Source organism: Eublepharis macularius, chromosome 4 (genome assembly GCF_028583425.1).
Source record: "Eublepharis macularius isolate TG4126 chromosome 4, MPM_Emac_v1.0, whole genome shotgun sequence".
NCBI classification, from domain to species: Eukaryota; Metazoa; Chordata; class Lepidosauria; order Squamata; family Eublepharidae; genus Eublepharis; species Eublepharis macularius.
The window spans coordinates 15,518,693-15,538,044 of record NC_072793.1 but is presented as its reverse complement, the minus strand read 5'-3'; the positions used below and the strand labels follow the sequence as shown (position 1 = coordinate 15,538,044).

The 19,352-nt window shown below is 46.4% G+C and overlaps 1 protein-coding gene across 1 annotated transcript in view; it reads right to left on the bottom strand.

The window, feature by feature from the left end:
- AXIN2 (axin 2) overlaps positions 1-19,135 on the bottom strand; it is a 47,041-nt gene extending 27,906 nt beyond the window's left edge. Inside the window, exons 1-3 of the mRNA XM_054978593.1 lie at positions 18,809-19,135; positions 15,860-16,792; positions 8,373-8,513 (exon numbers count right to left, since the gene is read on the bottom strand). Coding sequence (XP_054834568.1) covers positions 8,373-8,513; positions 15,860-16,683 — 965 coding nt within the window. The 5' untranslated portion in view covers positions 16,684-16,792; positions 18,809-19,135. The remainder of the gene's footprint in view (positions 1-8,372; positions 8,514-15,859; positions 16,793-18,808) is intronic.
- Between the last annotated feature and the right edge of the window lie 217 nt (positions 19,136-19,352).

Below are 19,352 nucleotides of genomic sequence, written 5' to 3'. Positions count from 1 at the left end.
AGGGACAAAACTTTTGTTCCCGATATATCTGTAAAAATGAGTGGCTGTATGACGGGGAACTGGAGGTTTTCCAAGCAGCAAGACAATGAGCGTGTCCTGGGCTGCATCCAAGCTGCATGACCCATCCAAATCACCAGTTGTGGGTTTTCTGGGTGAGAAGGGCAAGGGAAAAAAACAACAACCACCCCCTAGTCATTGCTCACTCACCCACTGCAACACGGACTTGAGGTTTCTTTACTGACTTATTGTGGCCTGTGGGGCTTTTAAATCTGGCACTGCATTCCGAACTCTCAGAATTCTATCTGGAATCTCACACCACCACCAACAAAACAGTTCCATTGCCGACTGTCTTTTCCCCTCTTTCAAAGAAGTGACAAAACACCCAAAAAGAATCATCACATGGGATTCTCTGGAGTCTGGAATCTTCAGCTAATACGTAACACGGCAACCGAGGGAGGGACACGGGTGGACCAATACTCACATTGGCCACAGAGAGAGCTCTGAAAGAGTGGAGATTGACCCAAAGTCACCCAGCTGGCTTCAAGCAGAGGAATGGGGAATCAAACCTGGGTCTCCAGATTAGAGTCCTGCCGCTCTTAACCACTGTACCAAACTGGTAAAGAATCTGTTTGTCATGCATACAGCTCCAGGTCCAGTCCCTGGCATCTCCGGTTAAAAGGAGATCACATCACATTACCTGTGATGTGAAAGGCATTTGCCTGAGAACTTGGAGATCCATGGCCAGTCAGAGAAAATAACACTAATCTTGATAAACATGAGGATCTGTATAAGGCAGTTTTATGAGCTCCACAGCGGCCCAATCTGGCCCGATCTGTAAGCTACTGAGCGGCCACACTCAGATATTGTGACAATTTGCCATTAAACTGAGAATGGGCACAAACGCAGCTTGTTGTAGCATTGGGCACACTCTCCTCCCACCTCCTCCTCCCACCTTTTTCCTCGCATGGAGCTTGAGGCAAAATGTCCTGATTTGGACAAGATTGGGTTTTCCGTGAAGTCTGAATGCAAGGGCCTCAGCAAACTGGAATTTAATCTCCCCAAATGAGGTCACGACACTGGGATTAAATCAAGTGTCAGAATCCCAGTTTGTGAGAAATAAAACCCCATGCAGGACAGCGGCTCAGGGGTACAGCAGCTGTTTTGAATGCAGAATATCATATATTCAATAAATGGACTGGGACCAGCATACCTGAGGGACTGCCTCTCCACATATGTACCTCGGAGAACTCTTAGATCTGCAAGTAAACACCTACTGGTGGTCCCTGGCCCCAGGGTGGCTCAGCTGGCCTCGACCAGGGCCAGGGCATTTTCTGTCCTGGCCCCAACCTGGTGGAACTCTCTGTTGGAAGACACTTCAGCCCACCAAGATCTTGTATCTTTTCTGCGGGCCTGTAAGACAGAGATGTTCCGCCAGGCATATGGTTGAGGCCAGCACTGGATCCATCTAATTAGCCTCCCTGCCGGTCTCCTGTCAGTGGGGGGGAGCATACAATCCATCTGCCTCCCCATGCTTGAAGAGCTAGAGGTTCACCAACCCACACCTCCACCCTTTTCTTCCCTTGTGTATGGTGGGCAGGGAAAGGGGGAAAGTTGTCCCACTTGGAATGTGGATATCCATGAGATGTTATTTTATTGGTTTTACTTACTGTATCTTATTTATGATTGTGACCCGCCCTGAGCCTGCTTGCGGGGAGGGAGGGCTAAAAATCCAATCAATCAATAAATAAATACCCAACGTTTTCAGCTAAAAAGCTCATGTAGACGGTGTCAAAGACCTTGCAGAGCTGCTGCAAGTCAAGGTAGCCAATACTAACCTTGATAGACCAATGGTCCGACTCCGTATAAGGTAACCTCATCAGTGTAATTTTCAGAGACTTTCGCATTCAGGCATTACAGCAAATTTGAGCTTGACCAAGCCCGGAAGTTGTGAATCAAGTTTTACAGAAAAAGGGAAACTGGAGGTGGGAGGACTGAGAGGTGAGTGCAATCGAGGCTACAAATTGAGTTCCTGCCCAATCTCAGGCTGATTCTGCACACATTGGATAATGCACTTTCAATGCACTTTATCAATCGTTTGAGGTGGATTTTTTGTTCCGCACACAAAAAAATCCGTTCCAAATGATCTATATAAAGAGGATTGGAAGTGCATTATCCAACGTGTGCAGAATCACTCTCAGTTTAACTTCAATCTAAGTACTATCAATGAGCTTTTAATTGAAGGAGCCCCAGTCTCTTCGGGTGCATAAAAGACTGCCTCCAGTATTAAGACTGCAGTTGGAATGTTTCTCAATGATTTGCCCCTGAAGAACCTATGCAGCATTATCATCCATGTACTACATTTGGCGAGAAGGGGAATGCCTGCTTGCTCGTGAGAGATACAGCCGAGTCACTGGCTAGGGTTCCTTCCAACGCATGACAAAGTTTCGTTTGCTCTCTTCTCTTTAATTTGAGCCGGTGTTTGCGGTAGCAAGGGTAGTCGTTTAAGCATCTTTTGTATTTGTGTAATTTCACCTGCCTTGAGCCTTCAAGAACAGGATAAAACATGGTATCAGGCCATGGACAAGTCTGAGCAAGGAGGACGTTCTTATCGCATGGCTCTGTGGGAAGCGATCCCATTCAAGTTTCAGGGCTGGAGACTGCAGGGCTTCTATCACAGTTGAGTGCAGGAAAGAGCAGCCACAAATCCCTTACACTGTTTGCCTTCCTCCCGCTCCTTTTGAAAAGGACACTAGAAAGCTGTCTGTCCCATTTTGGATTTCTTCAGATTCTGTAGCAGCCAGCGAGCTACTGGGCTGCGGCAAAGGCCCGCTCCGACTCATTTTTGGGCTTCCTTCCAATTTCCTCCAGGGCATCTGGGCCTGGCAGAACAAGAGACGCTCTGCTGGAAGACATAGAACTGCACTCCAAATTCCTTTCCAGAGGATCTTTGCTTACACTTAAGACTTTGACTGATCGCCATCTTTTACCGGGAGGGGATTCCTTAACCCCAAGTTCGACCCAGATCCAAGGTTTGCTTTTGCAAAGTACAGCGTGTTGCTCTTGCCCCAGCCTTTGCTCTGCAGGCACAACACCTGCCATTCTTCGCTCGTGGTCCATTCGGGCTGGTTTGCTTTGAGCAGAGGGGAGAAGGTTAGGGAGGCTGATGAATATTTCTGCTTTTGGCCATGGTTTTGCAGAACCACCTCTTTACTCTGATTCGGCTCCTTGAGTTACATGGAGCTGAGGGTTCAAAGGAAGCGCTCTCGTGCAGGTAGAACATTCACCGGACTTAACTCTTGAGAGATAATGGGGGACGCCTCAAACTCCCAATGACCAATGCAGGAACACCAGCTAGATGCTGAAACGGAATTACTTGTGGGAGAGGGAGATGCCAAGTGTGCCCCTCTGAAAGCGCAAGCACCTTACTAGCTCTGGATCCTGGGAGAAAGAGCAGCACACATCTATTAAGTGTCCCACATCAGTGTCAAGCAGGGCTCATTTTGAGGGGGAACGTGCCAGAACGCAGTTCCAGCAGTTCCCCAAAGAGTTCATAGGTCAGGTGGCCCCGCCTACTTGACTCTTGGCCATTTTGGGCCCGTTTCAGCCTGGATTGGGGACGAAGCAGCCCGGATCGAGCCTCTGACTGGTGGTGGATCACTCTCCCACTCAGCAGCGGCCTGATCCTGACCATTTTGGGCCCCTTTTCGGCCATTTTCAGACCCTTTTTACCATTTTGGGACCAATTTCGGCCCTGAATGGCCAAGATTGGGTCCAAAACAGCCAGGTTAGGTGATGTCAGGGGGTGTGGCATATGCAAATCAGTTCTGCTAATGACACACTTCTGGCGATGTCAAGGGGTGTGGCATATGCTAATGAGTTGTGCTAATGAGTTATGCTAATGAGTTCCTCCAGCTATTTTTCTACAAAATGACCCCTGGTGCCAAATAGAGAAATGACCCCTTGTGCCAAAGGGAAAGACTCGGTTTTACCAAATGCTTCCTGTTCAAATTACATCACATATGCCACGGTCAAGTTCTGCCCAGTATGTAAAAAATGCATACAGAGCCAGTGTATACATGAAGACACAGGCCAAAAAGGAAGTCTGTGGCTCAAGAGGTTTACAGCTAAAGCTTGAGAAGGGGGAGGAGAACAGAGGGGTGCGTGAAAGGTATAGCAGATTCAAAAGTGATGCAAGATGAGTGTGAGCAAATTTGCAGGATGGAAGTGGGAGGGTTTGGGGGGGTTGCTATGGGCATGGTCCCAAGAAGAATGGTATGGGTAAGTGATGAATGGCAGGGGCCATAAGGAGGCCACTATCTCATTGTTAGAGTGCAGCGCTCTATGAAGGTCTCAAATCTTTGGCCAGTCCAGCTCGAAGTTCTCAAGCAGCAAAGCTAAGAAAAACTTTCCAAGTGAGGCAGTGGAGAGCTGCCACAGTTCAGGTGGGTGATGGAAAGTTACACCAGCCAATGGGTCTGTCCTACACAAGGCATCTTCAGGGCAAGTGGAGACCTGGAGGGAGGCCAACGAGCCATGAAGGGCAAGGAAGTTTCATGCTCTTCCATTTATTGGAGGCTTTCAAATTATTTTTCTAGATACATGGAAGACAGCTGCCAAAAGCAAGAAGAAGAAGAAGAAGAAAAACAGCAACATCTTGGTCCATAACAATTGCTTATTTGCTCACTTTGCTTTATTTTGTGGCAAGCACCTCGCTCGTGACACGGAGCCACGTAAGAAACCCCTCTAACAGAATCTTGCGCAATGTGAATTCAGGAGGAGTCCCCACACAGCAGTTCCATCTCCACAAATCCATGCCGCATCTCTCTCCCATTCATCGAGCCTTCCGATCGTCCCAAACGTTTTGAAAACTCCCTACCCCAGTAATTTGGATAAATGAGGGTGTCCTTTTAATTGGCTCGCTTAAACATCAGCTATCTTGGAAGAAGATGTTAATTAAAATTAAATAGAAAGGCTGGGGAATCTCATTTCAATAGGGGGGTGGCATTATTTAACAACCCTGAGAAACTGAACGAGGCCTTCTAATGAGGATCTGAGCGCGCTTTCCAAACGCTGGGCATAGAATATTTAAAAATAAGGGAACTTTGGGAGGAAAATAACTCACAGCACACTAATTCAGAAAAGATATGCATGCAGGATTAGGATTTTAAAACCAACAAGGGGAGAGAAAGAGATTAACAACTCAGGCCAACTCAGAAGTAAGGCCCATTTTATTCCATGGGCTTTACTCCAAGGAAACTGTTCTTAGGATTTCAGCCCAAGTATGCTACAGGGAAGAGAACAATAGACAGTTATTTCTGGTTGAAATGCTAGAATAACAAGGGGCCTTAGCTAAGTTTTTGCCACCTTGAATTTTCCATATAAAAATAGAAGGGATCGTGACGAACTTGCTTCATAAAATAGTTATCTACAACCGAGGCACAATTTATTACAGTCTGTCTATTTCAATTTAGGACCAGCTTTAAAAGGACAGTCTCAAGTAACCCCCTCTTTTCCCCAGTAGAAACATCTGTGCTAAATCCCCTGGTTTTTTGAGGAGGGGGGGCATAGAGATTTTTAAATGCAACTCTGAGCTGAAGTAGTTCTGCACAGTTTTAAGCAACGGGTTGCACAGTTTAATTATAAACATTTTTGCTCGCCAGTCTAGAGCTAAGCCAATCGGTTTCTGGGGAAACACTGGTTTTGAAGTCTTCCTTGCAGTCAGCTGCCATTTAAGCTCAGCCAATTATCTTAGCCTTTTGACTTCGATGTGCCTGACCTAACCTGAATGCAGTTCCAGTCCTTCTTTTGAAATATCAGACTCAGGCACATATGCATCCACTCCCATCTTCATTTCGCAATGGCTCTGAAAACGAGCCTCTGATCTCGCCAACATCAAAAGCCTGGTTTGTAAGATAAGGTAATATTTGAAGTTCGCTCAGCAGCAGTATTCCCTTGTGTCCAAAGTAAATCCATAAATAAGATATAACCAAATAATAAAAAGAGTTTCCCCCCCACCCTCCACTTTGGTTTCTCTCTCCTTCCCTCCAATCAAGAAATGGAAATGTGATTTGCCTAGTGCTTTTGTGTCAACACCAAAAGGAGAGATTAAAACAAACAAAACATCCTTGGGGTTAAACTTAAATTCAGAAAAGACCCGTGCATTAGTTTTCTGGGCGCATGTCAACACACAAACCAAAACACACCTGGTTTGGAAGGCCACTTAAGACAGGCTCAGGGCTTCCCCTCTGGAGCCCTTCTACACTCTCAAAGCTGCACAATTTACACCAACACACGGCAGGAAAGGATCACACAACACCAGACTCCGGCACCAAAGGCAGCACCGGCTAATTCCCCTCTTCTCCCCACCCACAGGACTTGCGCCAAAGCAAGGTCTTTTTCTCCTTTCCCTTTCATGCGCCCATAGAGGGGAGGAAATTCAAAACACAAAAACATCTTTGGCAACACGCTGGTATCCCTGCAACGGACAACAGCTGTTGAAGCCAATCAGCATGCTTTGATTTCAGGGCTCACACACACACACACACACACACACACACTCGCGCGCACACACACACTCTCGCACACCTGCCCCTAAATAGTCTTTAAGTTTTTCTTCCTTCCAGACTGCAGGAAAATTTAAACATTTCCTGGGGGGGGGGGCGGCATTCTGAATCCATTTGCAGCAGGAACCAGAGTATCGGTGGGGCTGCTCTCTGTAGCCATAACACCATTCGGGGGTCCCATGGAGATCACGCCTCTCTTCTCACCCCCATCCTGAAGCTCCCAGCAGTTTAATCAGGCAAGCTTCCCCTTGCTCCTCGCGGCCTTGCCGGCTATTGTTACGGCAGGAAAAAACAGCCAGGCTCCTTTCATGAGGGGCTTTATGGGGAGCTGCTATTCACTTGTTTGAGTAAATTTCAAAGCGGCCTGCTACCCTCTTATCCCCTCTAAGCTCCCCTAGACTAACAATAGGCTGAAAGCGATTCAGTTAAGCTTTTCATCCAGCATGCACTTTATTTCTCACTCAGTGCTCTCATCTGTATAAGGCCCTACAATTGGCATTGCTGTGAAGAGGGTATAATCCCAACCCGCCGAGTCCCCGGTGACCCAACGTTGGTCCAGAAATGACTAACCCAATGAATGCTCGGTTGAATATGATCACATACAAACCACAGCTCGCCAAGAGGAATAGTGAAGCAGATCTTTAATTTAAGGCTAATATTGTTCAATAAGAGAAGGCAGGGACTGGCGGGGAGGGGGGGAGAGGCGGGCTCAGGATTTGCTTTTCCATAAGACCAACTCAAAAAGTCCACATCTATACATTTAAATATATAGCGAGGAGGGAGATAGTTGAAAATTTGCACAAAGTTTGCATCCAGGGACTTTTTCAAGAGTATATATTATTCAGTGATGTCTGTTCAGACTAGCAGGCCCCCTCCTCAAAAGTATGTGGCGATAAGGGGGACAGATTTCCAAAGTCAAAGTTCTTACACTGAAAGATATAACCCAAAGTGGGTATGGTTATGTGAAATAAGTACTCCCCCCTCCCCCCCCCAAAAAACTTCTTGTGTTGTAAAAAGGGAGGGCTCTCTCCCGGAGTGCTTTGTGCTTCATTCCCAAATATCCTTCATTTTCTGCCACCCAAGAAGAGGAAGCAAAGCTGGACAGAAATAGGGGGAGAGGGGAAGAAAGAAAGGGAAGGAACCAATGGTACAGTCCCATTTGCCAGTGGTTGCACTAAAGTCTGCCTAGGGCCAGTTAAAGAATTCCTCATTGCCATATCCTCAAAAGACCGGGATTGCGTCGCAAGATCATTCGTCCTCGCTATTCTGCTTCCGGAGTCACAAAATACTCATAATCCTATTCTATGGAGTCCTCCTTGAAGAAGGAAGCCAGATAAGTCTGACGTGAAGAGCCTGCTAGTTATTGGTAACCTCTACCGGTAACCTCTGAAAGCACTTCCTGAAGGAAGCAATCTCTTTTTTTTATGACCGTTAATGAGATAATAAAAGTACACCTAGTCTCAAAAACAAAGGCTGGGGCGAGATTGTGGATGAAAGGATGAGATTGTGGAGACATTCCATGGGTTAGAGGCCAGATTAACAGGAATGTTTACAAGAATTTCCTTTTGCCTCTCAAGTGAAGTCAAGGAATGGGGCAGCCAAAATCACCATTAAACAATCAGCAAATTCCTCTCTGATCTTGACCATTTCTCCAAAGAAGTTTGTAAAGTTGTTAAAAGCCTATCAGGAGTATGACATGATACCAAAATTTTAATTGGCCTCTAATTCAACCAGAAGTAGCCCAATGTTCATCTCTCTCTCATACACACAATATATATTTTTCTCAAATTCATCAAAGGTTATACTTACACACTGCTGTCTGTCATTGACATGGAGTCATCCGTCAAAGCATCGCTAGATATTTCACTGTCATTTGCACTAGTGGTTGGAGCAAAGACATAACCAGAGTTCACATGGTAAGGGTTAACAGGATCGTTCCTCTTGAAAGACCTACAGACATGGAAGAATCGGGGTGCCCAGTTATTCTCGGAACTCGGAACACAGATACACTGAAAGAGCAAATAGTAATGAGATAGTTATACAAGAACAAACAGTTCTTGGAAGTATTGTCGAAGGCTTTCACAGCCGGAGAACGATGGTTGTTGTGGGTTTTCCGTGGTCTTGGCATTGTAGTTCCTGACGTTTCGCCAGCAGCTGTGGCTGGCATCTTCAGAGGTGTGACACTGAGAGATCTCTGTCTTTTGGTGCTACACCTCTGAAGATGCCAGCCACAGCTGCTGGCGAAACGTCAGGAACTACAATGCCAAGACCACGGCAATACAGCCCGGAAAACCCACAACAACCATAGTTCTTGGAAGTCTGCCGTATCAATCACATTGGAACTCTCTTGGATGTAAACGTGTCTAGGATCACAGCCTAAGTTCTCCACACATTGCTTGTTCCATAATTATTCCAAATAACTTCACGAGCAATCCCATGTTAATATCCTAATGGCACCATCCACTGCAACTTTAGGAGGCCTGACTCAGAACATGTCTTTCTCCCCACTCCACTGAGTTCTGTGCAATTGGCTCATGGTAAGACCCACACAAGCCTGGGAGATTCAACATGCTTTGGCACCACAGATCCTGCCTGCACCATCAAGGATAAAAATAAGCCTTTAGAAGTCTTAACAAGGCACATGGGGAGGCAGAGATGCCTGTTCTACTCGCACACAAGCTTTACTCTCCAACGTGGGTCTCAAAGATTACAAAGGTCTCAATGTGGCGGAGAGAAAGCTGTCATGCAATGCCCCTCCAATATCAACACCTTTAAAGTTTTTAGTGTTCACATGGGGACTTGCTGAGAACATTTGCCGTTTTAAGCCAAACAAGTCAACTGTTTTGATAGACTGGTACATTTTTAGAAGAACTTAATTTAGGATATAAATGCTTTGCAGCAATCTGTTTCTGCGTGGTAGGACAGCATATACCTGAAACATACCAAAGCAGGCTCCGGTGTTCTGATCTCAAAGAAAAAAAAAACTCTCTAGATTTCCTTACTAGCTTGCTCCATTACTTAACTTTTTAAACGAAGTTAGTGTCTTTCCTATTCACCCTAAGGCCTCTCTTCCCATTTCGGCCCATCCTATGTGCATTTACTTCTGCAGAGAAATGAAAAATGCCAAGTCTGCTAACAAATGAGCTGTGGGACTAACTGAAATGCCCCAGAATTCAATCTCAGCCACGAATTCAAGAAATGGCTTTCGGAGCAAGCCATTCTCTAAGAAGTTCTAAGCATGTCAAAATGACACAAGCGTTTGGCCTCTTGGAGAATCTAGCACGTCTCAAAGTTGATCGATAGGCATTATGTTTAAAAGGGTATGGCAAAAAAAAAAGTATAACCCAATATGTTCATTGGTGCCAACAAGATGTTCTCTGGACCAATTCAGAAGTAATGTACTCGAAAGCATACTTTTGGGGGGGGGCTACAAAATAAACGTTCAGATTTATATCTCTACCAAGTTGGGTCAGTCACCCATTCCTTCCTTTTGTTATCTTATGCGGCTCCAATACAGCAACACAAAAGAGGGGAAGAAACAAAGGTAGAACTCTGCAGTCTCTATCCTGCCATTACGCCCTAAGGGCAAGACAGAGTTCAGGATTCAAATTACAAACGTCTGCAGGCCTATCAGAGCTCCTTGTCGCTGAAAATCTTAAAAGTTCTCATTTCCACACAGCATCAACATCTTTCAGTTCACACGCTCAGCCTACACTGAATCCGAGCCACGTCAGCCAGATGGTCCTCTTTTTAACCCACTCGCCCCTTGTCCCAGATGCCCGCTCTGCAGGAGATCAGGGGGGCACCCCTTCTTTTCAAACACAAATACACCCCCCACTTGCACGACATTCCACAACAGAAAAAACAGAGCTGGGCAACATCCCACATTTTGAAGAGGCGTGGATTTGGCGATCCAGATCCACCTGGCTCTAAAGTTCATTTTTAATCGAGATGCACTGGAGTTTAAAACGAAGAGTTACTCGGCAGCGACTTGGGAGGCATCGGCTGGGAGCGGAGGGGGGCATCATCTTAAAGTTTTTTTGTTTGAGGACAAACCATTAAAGAGAGGCTTTTAAAAACCCCAAGCCACTTGTGGAGGCTGGAGGAGGCAAGGGTTGATTTAAGTGAGCAGTTTGGCGGTCTTAATGAAAAGCAGCCCTTCCCCTTCTACCAGTATTCTAGTCGCTTTGTCTCCATTTGCCCCGGTTACCCACTTTCGACCTCTTCAGTAGTCTTTGCTCAGCTTTCTCTCAAACAACAAGTCCTTCCACCCTCCCCTTAACTCCCCTGCTGTGTTGCATTCCTCCGTTTCACGGGCAGGGGGGAAAACATGAGCCCTTGTGAAGGCTTAAGCAAAGAAAGGGGTTGGGGGGGGGGTGAGAGATGGGAGGGAGACACACAGACAGACAGCCCCTCTTCAAGTTATGACGGCAAACAGCATGACTGAAGTTCTAGGCCTCCGTCTCAAGCTGACCTTTGCAGGCGGCCGTGCTGCAAGAGAATCAGGTATTTAAGTGCAGCTGGGATCACATACTTTCCCAAAGCACACAAAGATATTTCAGTAGGAAGATCAAGACGTTTGAAAGGGGGGGGGGAGAGAGAGAGACTGGAGATAGCAAAAAAAGAGTATGAGAAGAAAGAACTCAGATCTAAAAGACAGATCGACCCCACATGTTTCCAATTGAAAGCATAGCTCCACCACTAGGAAAGAAAGGAGGGGGAGGGGAATCCAAATTTTGGACCTAAACAAGCGATGCCGCTAGCCCTCTGGATGAAGCACGCACATTTGGCAAGCCCCAATGACATTCTTTAGGACGCTGTTTTTGGTGCTGGGGTTGTGGGAGCAGAGAAGACTGAAGTCTTTACTTTTTACGACTCTCCCCGAAACCATTCCATGTCCTGCTTTAACGAAACCCAGGCCCGTTAGGCGTATTGTTGCAAAGTGTCTGGTTTCAAGATGCTCGCCATCTGTCCAGAACCAACCCTGCTGATTAAGTGGATCCTGACAAGCCTGCCTTTTAAAGTGCTTGCAAAGCTCTCGCGTTTATCATGCCAAGGTAGCAATAACGGTTTTGTTGTGCTTACACTGCATCCCTGAGGGAGTGTAAGGAAAAGTCCTTCGGTAGCTGTTGGGGAGGCCATCAAAGCCTTCGCTCCTAAAGTCCGTCAGGAGTAAGGTTTTGTCTGACCCAAGCGCAATATATTTAACATAGACCCCAAAACTAGTCCACATAAAACTCAAACCCAAGATGTTACGGAGAAAAACAATGGTTTCAGAACTTGGGCCAACTGGATGGAGAGAAAGATCTACCTATCCTCATGGCATAAAATGAGAGAAAGGGGAGAGAGAAGCTAAGTTTGCCTTGTTGAGACAGATCTGTATAGCAAACCCTCCACTTACATTAAGTAAACCAATTAGGGATGTTTTCATAAAGTTAGGGTTTTCTTTAAAAAAAAAAAAGTTGACCACACTACGATTTAATTGTAGCCAGATGCTATCAAGTTTGCCTTCAAGGAGTTTAAATTCCTGTGCAAAGCAGAGGTCTGATATAAATTTCTGCACACACACACACACACACACACACACACACACACTAAAAACAACAACAAGTCTTCAGTCTCAATGTGAAAAATGCTTTCAGCTGCCGGGTAATGGTTGTTCCCCAGCTTCGAGAAAAATGCCCTGTGTTTCTGAAAATGGAGAAGTGGCAAGTATCTAAGTCCACATGACATGTTAGGTAGTAGCTCTGTATCACAGAAGGAGATGAAAGAATCTGTCCAGGGCATCTTGGGTAACAGACAGCACAAATAGAGAATCTGTTTTTCAATTGTTTCCCTCCATGAATAGCCCCCAGCTTTACAGACCAGCAGACCTGAGTGTCACGGAGACTACCTGGAGACGACTAAATACCCAACTGAGTCTTGCTTCACGGGGTAAGGGGGGGGGGCGTGTTGAAACAAGTTGAATGCAGAAATTAGTAGAAACCTTTTTTAGCCAAGTTACATCCAGAAAGTTATTCAGTTTAAGGAAACGACAGTGGAACTTATAGATACTACTGAACACGTGCCTAGTGAATGTTTCATGCTGACAATGTTTAAAAGCAAAGCTGGCCTCCTACTTCTTTTCAGAGAGGCTAGAAGGTACATTCTCCTTTGGTTTTGTCCACCACAACAGGATTAAAAAATGAACAGAACTGGATTTTAGCAACTTCACAAAATCAGCTCCAAGGGGAAACACTTTGAGTCAGCAGAGGGCCACCTGCTAGCCTCAGCTTATTTAGAAGTCCATCTTGTTGACTATTAGAAAGCTGGCACTTATGTACACATGAACTTGTGGGTGATCTATTCAGAATCCAATGTCATTGGACTTTCAGTTCCTCTTCAGGTCCCTCAAAAGAACTAAAAAGTCAAAGGAACGGCTTCAATCTACAGAAATAATTATTGTACAGCGTTAAAAAGTAATAGCGAGAGAGGACAGGTCCCTAAACCAATGGTGAAGTCTATGCCTCGCCTCAGGAGAAGGGCTTTTTTTCAGCAGGAACGTGAACGGAGTTCTGGCACCTCTTAAAAATGGTCACATGGCCGGTGGCCCCGCCCCCTGATCTCCAGACAGAGGGGAGTTTAGATTGCCCTCCACGTGGAGGGCAATCTAAACTCCCCTCTGTCTGGAGATCAGGGGGCGGGGCCACCGGCCATGTGACCATTTTCCTTGAGGGGAATTTAAACTTTTAAAAAACTCCCCCCTTGTTCCAGCTGACCCAAAGTGACGTCATTGTGCGGTCTCGAGTTCCACCACCTCTTTTCCCAGGAAAAAAGCCCTGCTCAGGAGCCATCAAAAACAAACATGTTTATATATATTACACACAAATACACATACAGACCTTGTAGCCACACTGGAGTGGGAAGGGGCTGTCAGAAAAAGTAAAAACGTGACAGGACTAACTTTGGATTTGATCTGCAGCCTAGGAACAGAAAGCAGCCTCGTCCTCTCTGAGAAGATGACATGTTAGGGGCAATGGAGAGAAGAGATGCTTTGAACCATAGCCAAGGTAGAAGGAAGGCACTTAGAATGTCATCGTCTAGCATCAGCAACCATATAATATGAATCCAAGCCCAAACTGAAAAATACTGAAAGGAAAGGAAAAGCGAAGTTGACATCCTTTCGCCTGGGAAATCTCTTCTCGGCTAGTGCCTTTGGGCGACGTAAACATGAGCTCTTGATCCAAAAGTTACTTTCATGTACACAGCACTTCTAACTGGCGACGAAGGACTTAACAATGGTTCTTGAGGACACACCCACAGCCCCCTTGGGAGACGCTATTCCCATTTTCGAGCTGAGGCTGAGCTGTGCTGCCTTGGCCAAAGACTACACAATGAGGCCAAGGCACAGATGGAATTGCAATTCAGAGTCAAGGCCAACTTTTTTTTTTGCTAATGCTACAAGACACGTGCGGAGGATCAAAGCAAAAAAAAAAAAGCAACTCTTTGGAAAACAGGGTGAGGTAAGCCGCATATTTGCTTCATGTGGAAGTTCTGAACACTGTCCTCATTAAAGGGCTATTAATATTGTGGATCAAAAGAATGCCCTGGGTGGGTGTCTACAGGTTCGAGTGAAGCTCCCTTAGAATGAGTCTATTTTCCTTGGCTCTACTTTGGAAACAGCAAAGTGGGCAAAACATTAAAACTCATTATTTCAGTATTAAAATCAGAAAGTGAACTGCTGTCTCCTGCCTTATCATGGAGGGGAGGGGATGAGAATGAGAAGGAAAGATTGTTTAAATCCTGGAGAACAGCAGAACAGAGATGTCAGACATATGTATAGGTGACAACACTTGGAGCCCTTTAGGCAAAATAGTAAAGAGTCCAGTAGCACCTTTAAGTCTAACCAGCTTTATTGTAGCACAAGCTTTCGGGAACCACAGCTCTCTTCGTCAGATGCATGGACTCTTTATTATTTCGCAACTACAGACTAACACAGCTAACTCCTCTGGATCTATGACCTTTAGGGGAAAAGGATTTGTTAGGGCTAGAAATATAGCAACTTGCCTTTGTCTAGGAAAAGTATTGAGATGCTAGAAGATGCTTTATGGAGCCTCTGTCACCATAGAGATTTAACCAACAGGTAACACATGATCTCATTTGCACAGGTAACAAACTGGAAGAAGTCCTGTGAGATAGCTGGAGCCCCTCCAGATTTGCACTGGGGTGAGTGAAAGCCAAATCAGAACCAGCTGTTTTGCCAGCTCCATCGCTGGAAGAGACCACAAGCACAAACACCCTTCACAAGTATTGCCGCTCCTCTGAAGGGCATACAAGAAACACATCAAATGCAATGCAAGAACCCTCCTCTTAGAGGCAGACCATCATCGAAACAAGCTGAAAACAGCAGAGATGCCTGAAGCCCTTTGATGTCCATGAATCACAGAAACACTCACAAAAATTCCTGTAAACCAGATGTCAAACACTTACCAGATTGAGAAAGAAACTCCCAGAGCAAGACAGAATACACACAACAGAGGGAGACAGCAGGTCTTTTATAAAGGGGAAAGGGAGGGGGGGAAGAATAAGATGTCAGAACATTATACCATGAGGAAGAGAGAGTGAATATGATGTTGGCATTTTTGTGAAGGACTCTTTATATTCACTCTTGTCCATCTGTACCAGAAACAGCTTGGAACCCTCTACTGGTGTGGCCAAGCACATGGGCGAACACAACAGTCTCATTGAATCTGGAAGGCACACACCAGTGGGTAAAGTACTGCCCCTGCCACTTGCCTGTGCCTGAAACTTAAAGGTAGGGGTGCCAAGCCCCAGACAAAAACATGCCCCATACATATCATTTCCTTAAGTCAAACAGGTTATCACAGCATGGATTCTCTGGCTCCCTCATCACATAATTGCTTCCCATTTTCTACATGCAAGCCACATATTTCAACACTGGCTGGAGATGAAGTTGGCAAACTAGTATTTCATTACTCATTCGCATGCCTAGATGGTGCTCTTCCCAGTCCCTCTTAATGTGGTTTAAAGTGGTAACAATTAACGCATGTCTCAAAGAACAAGAGTCACTTTGAAGTTCTTTTTTGATGTCTGAAAGAGCTTTAAGAACCACAATTCTTTAATAGGAGGGGAAACAGCCCTTCCCCCGAGCCAGAGATAAAACAGCAGGGTTTGTTTTTAAAAAGTTTGGCCAAGTTTTTTTGCTAGATCTACTCTTCATGTACACAAATCTCTTACCCTGTAAGCCCAAGGAGTAAACCAAATCTAAAAGCCATTCCCAAAACAGGTATTCTTACCTGAACCCATTCTCCACAGTCTCCGTTGCTCGGACGCTTGCTGTAGCCCTCAACGTCTTACTGGACAATCCAAGTACAGAGGGCAGAAGTTTGTGTTTAAAATCTGCACAGCTCCATTCCTCTTCTTCATTCAACGTAGGGAGATAGCCACAGTCCACTTTCAAGCTCCCCAGTCCATTGCTGTTAATATACGCAGGATTTTCCCCCCCACTCCTTACATATTCAAGGTATACATCAGAAGTTAAGAACATCTGGTATGCGTTTTCCTTCATCACAGTCTGAATCTCCGTCTGCGCCTGATCAAACATTATAGAATCTATCTGCTGCTTCTTGAGAGTATCCCTTATGTAGGTCTTCGTGGCAGGCTTGAGCTGTTTGGAGACAATGCTGTTGTTCTCAATGTACCTTTTGTATATAGCTTTGGCGACTCTTACAGTTTTGGTATCCTTAAGGTCCATCTGCCTGAAGCCGTTGCAAGCAAACCAGAAGTCTAAAGTATCCACACATTTTTCCCTTTCCAGGAAGGTCCGAAAGAGATAGGCACCATCTTGATCTCCCAGTAAGGAATGCAAGGATTTGGTCCATCGGGTGAGAGGGGAGTCTGGAGAGGCGCTGCCTTCGGGTTCCCCTAGGCCGTCCTCGTTCCTCCTTGGGGTGGAAGAAACTGACATGGCCTTGAAGCTTTGGTTTTTCACGACAAACAAGCTGGCAGGCAGGTGGCATGGTGCCTCACCCTCTTCCCCTGGCACAGGGGGGCGGGGGGCATCCTCCCTGAAGCTGCCGCTGGGGTCTGGAAGGTGAGTCAGCAAGGCAGCGCTGCTCATGGTTCCTGGAGTTCCTTCTGCTCTGGCTTTTCTTTTCAAGTTCCTCCGCAATCTGCGTGCCTCTCGCTTTTCTTTCTCAAGTCAGCAGGGGATCCTCTGAGTCTTCTCTCTTGGAAAAAAAAAAAGGAGGGGGGTATTGATCTAATCAAAACCAGATCCACCCAACTTCAAAGACAAAAAGTAAACAGGCTTTTCAACTCTTCACATTAAAATAAAGAGGCAACCGCAGCTATCTGCAGCGCTAATCAAAAGTATCAGATATGTGTTTCAAAGAGAAAGAGTGAACTCTGGGCACACTTTTAACTTTGGTGTGGAAGGCGGGGGGGGGGGTAGAGAAAGCTGGAAACAAAAAAGCGAACTCTTAATTATTGCACTGCCTATAAAATCAAAACATGCGAAGGGAAAAATCCCTCTTCAACGTTTCCCTCCTACTGATGATAACATCTGAGAAGTCTCAGGAACAATGCTGAATCCCTTACATTGCACCAAAAATGCCTCTTTTTTTGCCTTCCTCCCTCCCTTCGGTAGATAACTCAAGGCAAAGAACCAAACATGCTTTCCTCAGCATCTGGTTTCCATTTCTCCCCCCCCCCCCTCAAAAAACCCTTCAACTCCTTAACATTTAGATTATGATCACCAGAAAACTCTTCTATGTACAAGGCTAGATGCCGCTTCGAAACTGCATGCTGAGAAAGTGTTTCAGAGAAATCTTGACCACAGTTGGCCTGCCTCTTTACTGAACTCACAGCCCTCATATAGATGCCTTGGAGTTGATTAAGTTGATTAATTGATGTTAAAAGACATCCACATTGTCAAAATATTGGAAAGCAAGTGACTGGCATTTTTCCCCCCTTCCACCCCTTGGATCTATCCATCCTATTTTTACACTGTTAGGTCCTTTCATGAAGGTGAATCAAGCAAAAGCTCGAGAAGAAGTTCTGCGCTTCTTTCCCACACCCTTCTCAAGGCTGCACAGCAGAACACTGGCTTTCTACACCTTGGCTTTTCAATAAAAACCAGCATCCATCCAATAAAAAGCGAGCTTACAAAACGTGCAAAGAGTTCAAAACCAAAATCAGAAGAACGAGTCAATCCCTGGCCTCCTCCATCTATGCGAACACCTCCCACACCATCCCAGAGAGATATCCACACACTTAAAAGATCCGCTGTATTTATTATCACCCCCACCTACTCCCAAGTTGGGGTTTCAAAAGCTATTTTTGGAAAGGGGGGGACAGGAAGAAAGCCCTGCTCCTTTTCTTGCAGACTACCTGGGATTGGAGCAAGCATTCCAAGCGGGGTTTATGTCCTCAGTCACTCCCCCCACTTCGGAACAGGCAACACCCCCCACCAAAAAAAAAGACCAGGAAAAAAGGCTTAAAAAATCAAATTAATTAAAAGAAGAAGAAACTGTAGTCCATGCAGCACCAATCCTTGGGGGGGGGGGTTTAAAAGCAAAATCTCCAGAAATGACGACTGACTGAAGGGGGGGGGGTCTTAAGAACCAAGAAGAGGAATGGGGGGGCAGAGAAGTCCTGAGTCGGTCGCTGCCTTCAGGACCCGTGTAGCCACTGACGCTTAAGAAAGCATGCAGCGCCTCTTATGCTACAATAAAATTGGTTAGTCTTAAAGGTGCTACTGGACTCTTTTTCTTTAGAGTGTGAACTCTAAAGGAAGGGGTGCTGATCGTAGAGGGGGGGGGGCCACACAACGCATCCTCACGACACCCCACCTACAAGCAACCCCCCTCCCCCCAGCATCCTCGATTTCTAACTCCCAGCCTTACCCATACAAAACGATCCCAAAAGAATGAAAGCAGGGGGGAAAAATCCATCCCACTTTACCGGGGCGAGTGGTTGGGGGGGGGGCGGTGTGCAGAGGACCCTGCCCCTCCGCCAGCTCGCCCCCTCTCAAAACCTCGGCGCTGCGGCTGCCACTAGCCCCCTGCTCAGGACCGCGGCTCTATCTCCTTCCCGGCCCCTGCTCGCTCGCAACTCGCCCAGAAATAGCTTTCCCCCACAACTTCAAAGCCCCAGCCAAGAGCACATCAAAGCGACCCGGGAGCGGCGGGGGAGGGGGGGAGGAGAGGCAGCGCGGGGATCACGGGCATTCTTTCCCAACTTACCATCGATCCAGGACTTCGGGGGGGGGGCTTTTTTCCTTTTCTCCCCCCGGCCCCCCTCCGCAAGAGGGGCGCGCGGCCCTTCCTTAAAACAGCCCCCCCAATCCGGTCCTGCCGAAAAGGAGAAAAGTAATCCTCAGCGTTGCACCGACCCCCCCCTCCCGTTAAATGTTCATCTTCCAACTCATGCTTCGCAATAGCATCCGTGAGAGTTTTTTTTTTAAGGGGGGGGGCTAGGACGCGATGTATCCGCGAAGAGCCGAAACGTATCAGCGGAGAGAGTTCAGCGCGATCCGCTCCTGCCTTCGCTGCCCCCTTCTTCTTGAACCGAAAAGGGGAGGGGGGAGGAAAAAAAATCAAAAGCCCTGATCCCTCCCCCCCTTCTCCTGACCCCCCACCCGCCCCCCTGCTTTCAACTCAGGTCCTGTTTCAAGCAGTCATTCCGCGCACCAAAAGTCCTCCGGGCTATTCCAACAAACACTGAGCTGTGGGTTTAACTGCGCACATCAAAGTGAACAACCGAGAGGACGGTCCTGCAAGGGAGATA